Source organism: Watersipora subatra, chromosome 1, assembly GCF_963576615.1.
Source record: "Watersipora subatra chromosome 1, tzWatSuba1.1, whole genome shotgun sequence".
In the NCBI taxonomy this organism is placed as follows: domain Eukaryota; kingdom Metazoa; phylum Bryozoa; class Gymnolaemata; order Cheilostomatida; family Watersiporidae; genus Watersipora; species Watersipora subatra.
Window position 1 is genome coordinate 1,266,193 of NC_088708.1, and position 6,009 is coordinate 1,272,201.

General features: G+C 39.1%; 1 protein-coding gene across 1 annotated transcript; it reads right to left on the minus strand.

The window, feature by feature from the left end:
- Window positions 1-66: 66 nt before the first annotated feature.
- LOC137385622 (uncharacterized) lies at window positions 67-5,304 on the minus strand. Its single transcript, XM_068072122.1, has 3 exons — window positions 5,162-5,304; window positions 2,287-3,000; window positions 67-843 (listed from the first exon to the last, which is right to left on the minus strand). The coding sequence occupies exons 2-3, from the start codon at window positions 2,989-2,991 to the stop codon at window positions 310-312; spliced, it is 1,239 nt and encodes a 412-aa protein (XP_067928223.1). The 5' UTR covers window positions 2,992-3,000; window positions 5,162-5,304; the 3' UTR covers window positions 67-309.
- Window positions 5,305-6,009: the final 705 nt, after the last annotated feature.

A 6,009-nucleotide genomic window follows, 5' to 3' on the forward strand; every position in this document is an offset into this window, starting at 1 on the left:
GCTGTTGTCGGGCATCAAGTGTCAAGTAGCCTACTCTGATACAAGAGTTAGCTACTCTGTAGAGTTGAGATACTCTGTTAGCGAGGCTTTTGGAACAAGCATCAGTCATTTGCAGTTGGAAATTTTTTCCATGGTATGATTTACCGAGATAATTGCCAAAATTACCACTTTTACAATATAAATATATATGCAAATATACGTATAATATATATATATGTATATTTATTTCTAATTTTAAATAAGCATTTAAAGAAACTGACTGAAAAGTCTCACAGGGTGAATGTAAGCTGGTGAGTGACTGAGTTAAAATTAAGACATTGTTTGGATGTAACTAGATTCCAATCGAGCTTGCCTCATCTTCTCGTCAAGATCTGATGTTGATTGGCAGAGCTTGCGCACCTTATCTTCAAGAGCGTGGTATTTAGGCGATGAATATGACGAGGCAAACATTTTCTCTGATATTAATGAGCTAGACGAAGATGTCCAACTATTATTGTTGTTGTTAATAGAAGCGTTAAAGTCCTGCAACGAAGGAGGGCAATATCCAGTTAGACTAGGCTCAACATCTCCATGCCGCTTTAATAAACCGCTAGGCGATGAGCATCTAGATTCGGTTGCAAGTGATTCTGTGTCGGCAAGGTTAAGGTCACTGCTTTCGCAAGCGGATGTATATCCCTCCGAAGGCAAACGTACAGATGAGTAAAAACCCTTTCGCACAGGAATTTCTGTAGCAGTACTGCAGGTGCTCGCTAGGGATTCGTTGCTCCGACTTAGATATGTGGTGTTTGCATCCTCTCTGCTCTCATCTGCAGTTGTAAGCTGTTTCTTCATCAATTCTTCTACCTGAAAATTAGGAACCGATTGCTAAGTAAATGCTTTCACACAAACACAGTTTCAATCCATTACGACATCTGTGTGTATCAACATGTATTCAGATTTAAAAGATTTTCTTGAAGAAATTTGTTGCAGTTTGATCCTCTAAAATTAGCTACAGGAAGATCTTTTTAAAAGGTTTCCACATATTTAAATGCAAAACATTGTGACTGAAATTGCTTTGCTAGGCATAGTTACATATTTAATAAAGTTTTAAAAAGAGTCTAGGAAGGATCAAACCCTTTGTTACAATTTAGTTTATGTATTCAACAGAAATAGTTCTATGATTCTACACACAGATATAATATCTATTTCTCGTTGTCAAATGTGCAAGGCTACAAGTTCACTTTGAAGAATATTCGAAAGATGCTTCTTGCTATGAAAGGATAGGCTGTCTGTTACTAGCTCTGGTTCTGAAAAATGTGCTTGTTATACAGGAAGGGACAACTGATTGAATAACACTTGACTATTTTGCTTGTTAGCGGAAGGATGTGCGTATACATCCAATGATCGCCAAACTCTACAATGGTGCTTCAATACAGAATTATTTGATTGCTACAGTAGCCATAAAGTGAAATAATAATTGAAATTTTCTTAATGAAAATCAAGATAGCGGTATTAAAAATATGCGGAATAAGAGAGAAATGAACAAAAGTTTATTGGAGAGAGAGAGAGAGTGCAAGAGTAACTAAGTGATTTTTAGAACAGGCATAAAAACCTACAGACATTTTATTGATAGTAAAACTAGTGTTATATGGATTACAGTACTTACAAATTATTACTGCGATGTAATGGTAAACTTTGTTCACAGCGTATTGGTTCATTTATAAACAATAAACCAGCATTATATATTGTTTTAGAATGTGATGAAACCATAATCTTATAAAAAACATTTAAAAACCAGCAGAGCTCAGATGAAATAATTCAAAGAATTATTTCATAAATTGCCAGTCCTCTGGATTTGTTTAATCGTCATCCAGTCTGATAGCGTGTTATAGTCTTCATAACACGCTATCGTTGGTAAAGCACTGCTGTTGGTGAACAGTTACTTTAATAAACTGGTGAAGTAGCAGCTGGTTGCTTTGTGACTCAAAATTTGACAAGAAAAGTTTTTGACATATTTTAGCAAAAATGAATCACGACATGATCAAACTTCAAAGTTCTCTGATGGGCTATCAGCTTTCAGTTGCCATCAGTTACTGCGTGGGGTTGTCAGCAATGTCAATTACAGCCACCTTCGGCTAAGTTAATCCAGGCACTCATGGGTCACATTGCAAAATTGATCGTTATTCAATAACTTAAAACCCGATATCTGATGTCTTTGCATAATCATCTGGCTCACATTTCTCATTTTTATATGAATATCGATCTTACCTATTTTAGTAAAAAGGATTAAGTATTTGTAATGCGTACCTCAGAGAAAAAGCGTGAGAGTCGTGGTTCAGCCCTGCTGTTGACCTTTCTGAATCTCTGCAGTGTTTCAGTCTTGTTTAGCTCTGGCAGCGGCAGCCAAGGATTAGTCTTAATTCTGCTTCTCTTCCAGCGACTACAGAGTCGAGGAGGGTTAGTTGATGGCATGCGTTCTGTATAAGTAGTGTGAGTCGTAGCGGACGGTAGAGAGTTGTATTGAATCTCTCTTATTTGGTGATAAGTAGTTTGGTTTGAAGGCAGAGAGTGATAATATAAATTGCTGTTTGTTTCGTCTTCATCCAAACCACCCACTTCCATACTGCTTATGCTGTCTTTGTAAAAAAATAAATCGGGATCCCCAGAAAGAGGAGAATACTTCAGCTTACTGTCGGCAGCGGTAATGTGTAAGTCAGCTTGTGAACCATGGTCGGTGTAGGGGACGGGTGTATCAGTCTGCACAAGACGGCTCTGGTAGCTCGGTAATATTCCAGAGAAACTCTGAGTCATATCTGACCGCTGTCCGACAGCACCGTCTCTCTTTGGCCTCAAAAACATATCATCCCTTGTGGTGTTTGATGGTAGTACCTCATTGTCATTGAAGTCTGCGAAGCTATCATTAATGCTGCCTTGGGAAGCATTAATACTCGGCTTTGAGAGCTTTCTTTTCAGCCTTTTCGCGCTCAGGTAGTTCTTGAGTTTCATGCTCATACACTAGATCTGTAAATAATTAATAAACCAAACGAGTGACAAACTGTCCAAGGGCAATGCCTGGCTGATCGCAATAAAATGAGTTGCCAATTGAGCAGTACTAACTGCAGCTGCCAGCTTGCTGATTGTAATAGAAACAAGAATATAGCAGAGAAATGATAAGATAATGCTGCCGGAGTGATTGGTAAATAGCTGCCTAACAAGAGACTCTACCTACTCACAAGAAATAAGTGTGTACTCAGACCTGGATTTTTGAAAAGCCTTTTATGTAAAGTATTAAGAAAACTGGTAAAGAGAAATGAGAAAAAAGGGCAGCCAGCTGACAAACGGGATTGACTGATGAATCAGGCCAGGAAACAGGTGAAGTATGAGTGTGGCAGAGAACTCATCTTCCTGTTCTTCCTACGCGAGAAGACTAATTGTGAGGTTATCAACCTCATTAATTATATGATGCACGTTTCATTCGAGCCCTCATGAATCTAGGCAGCAGTTGCGATGATAGCTGGCAGCAGGCGATTAGTAATTATATGATAAGCAAACCCTGTATCCGTTTGTGACCCTGTATCGGCCACTATCGACCACGCATCATCGGGTGTTAAGCTGACATCATTATGCTAAGCCTTCAGACAGGGAGCTAATGGATTGCTAACGATGGCTAAGAGTTAGTGTTAGGGGTTAGAATAGCTTTACTCAGAGCTGGTTTACAAGCTGAATAAGCACCACCTGCTTGCTTTTCCTTACAACAGCGCCTCACCAATTCTGAGAGATTTAGAAAGCTTAAAACTGCACACTTGCATCACCAACTTGATCATCTTTATATAATCGTGATAGAAAAACTGAAAACCAAAAATCAGTTGAATCTCACGGTTGTACTCATAGCTTAGCGTAGAGTTTTTCGTATCTTCTTTTCAGAGCTGCGAATTACTATTTCATTTGACGATTAGCATGGAAGGTTTTGTATCAGTGCCATGAAATGAAAGTGTGTATCACGAATGTTCTTGAACGGTCAAAACATTCTACTTGAGACAAGAGCACAGGTCAAGGATTGATCAGTACTTGACACAGAGAGTTTCATTAGACGGTCTCACAATTTACAAGGTGGACACCAAAGTTGGTTGATATGTATTGCAGTATTGAAGAGGAATGATCTCTCGAGTTGAAGCAAGTTTAGAGCGGCTATTGGTCTGCCTAAGGCAGCTGTGAAATGTAGTCTCTCTAGCAGGTATTCGCCATCAGACCACAGCTCTAAATAACTATTGTAGAAAAGTCAAAGGCACTTTACGGCTTCACAATTGCAGTTATTGATTTGCCTTATGGTAAATATTGTGAAGCGACTATACTTCCGAATAATATTGACAAGCCATCAGGGGGCATGCATTATTCATGACCATTTGACTAGGGCAGGTTTGAACAGTAAAAGCTCTATTGTTTTGTTATATATGCAGAAGTAATTGAAGGACATAATGTGATTTGCAAGAACAATATTGAGCCGGATATGCGCGGCTTGTTGATTTTTTGTCCGTCATGGAGAGGCGCTCTAAGCTCTCCAGATGCAGTCTCTCGTTCTAGTATGAGAGCTCAATAGCATACTTCAACTGATGTTGAAATACGTGTCACAGTATTACAATGTGGCAGCTCATCACAGCACAAGCGCATAGGCAACCTAGTCATTCAGCTATAGCTCTGTTTAGTTTGTTCTCTGGTGATCTCTACTACCTCCCATCCAAGAGTTGAAATATAAGACTTAGAGAATAGCGTTCTGCGCTCCATCAGTAGGATTGCATTACAGCTACCAATCTTCATACTAAGTTCATTTGCTGTTTCATTCATCAGTTCTCTAGTTAGTTCACGTCACCTCGAGGCAGTCATGTCATGTTATCTCGTGGCATTGAACGGCACAAAGCTAAGCGGTCAACTGCTAAGCTAGCGGTCATAATTGGCAGCTGGTCACTGTACCTGTTGTGATAGTGACACTTTCTGCTTGGAGGTCTACTTTGAAATGTATGTCATTTATATCTAGGAGAAAGCAAGTCTAGTTCAGCTTATGACAGACAGTAGCTCGTGTCTCTTAGAACAGACTGTTTCGGTAAAACCATTTTTAACAAAATTATAACATCTACTCACATTACCGACTTCACACGAAGGTCATCTGAGGCTGATTGAAACTAACCTGTAGGTTGGATGGAAAGGTGCAGTACTGGTGAAGATGGAATCGACCCTGTGAAGACAAAGATGCTTTGAGCAAAGTAGTCAGTACTTAGAATACTTGTATGATTAAGCTTACGCAGTAGTAGCTTTGCTATTTGCTGTTTCCACACTTATATGGCATTTACGAACAACTCAGTTTGATATACTGCGCTTGCTAACTCATTAGCCAATCAAAATCGGAAATTGCTAGATGTGGCCAATGAAAGGTTAGCTGAAGTTCCAATTCAATGATTATTATTCATGTCCATCTAGAATGAAATTAGTGTCCAGGTAACCGGATAATACAGCTATGACTGGCTTAATAAACAAATACTGATAATTCCCTCTGTATTATGAATGGAGCTTAGAACAGATGGGACAGACAGGAGTAAGCTAAAATAGAGAGTATTTATCACATCTCTTCCCAGCAAAGACAATCCTTTTAAGTTAAATACAATGGTAGTAATATGGCTTAGAATTTGTATAAAATACTGAGACATGCTTTGCCTTGCTTTGAGGGCAGGCATTAGTGAGTTTCAATGACATGGCTTCTAATCACCAATTAGTCAATGAAAACATGACAAACCGCCTGACAATTTACAAATAATCCTATCCAAAGCTTAGTAGTACAGTGTCATCAACGATGCGTTATATTCTATTCACGCAACCTGTTTACCTCGCCAAGCAGGGCGTTGACACGCAATTTGCTTTAACATCTCATACAGGACTGCTCCGCAGTAGCCACTCAGCACCCGCGCTGGTTAATTCAAACTTTTTAGCAGAAATGCATCATCAACTCTAATAGTATGACAAACGCTATCTTTCAAAGGT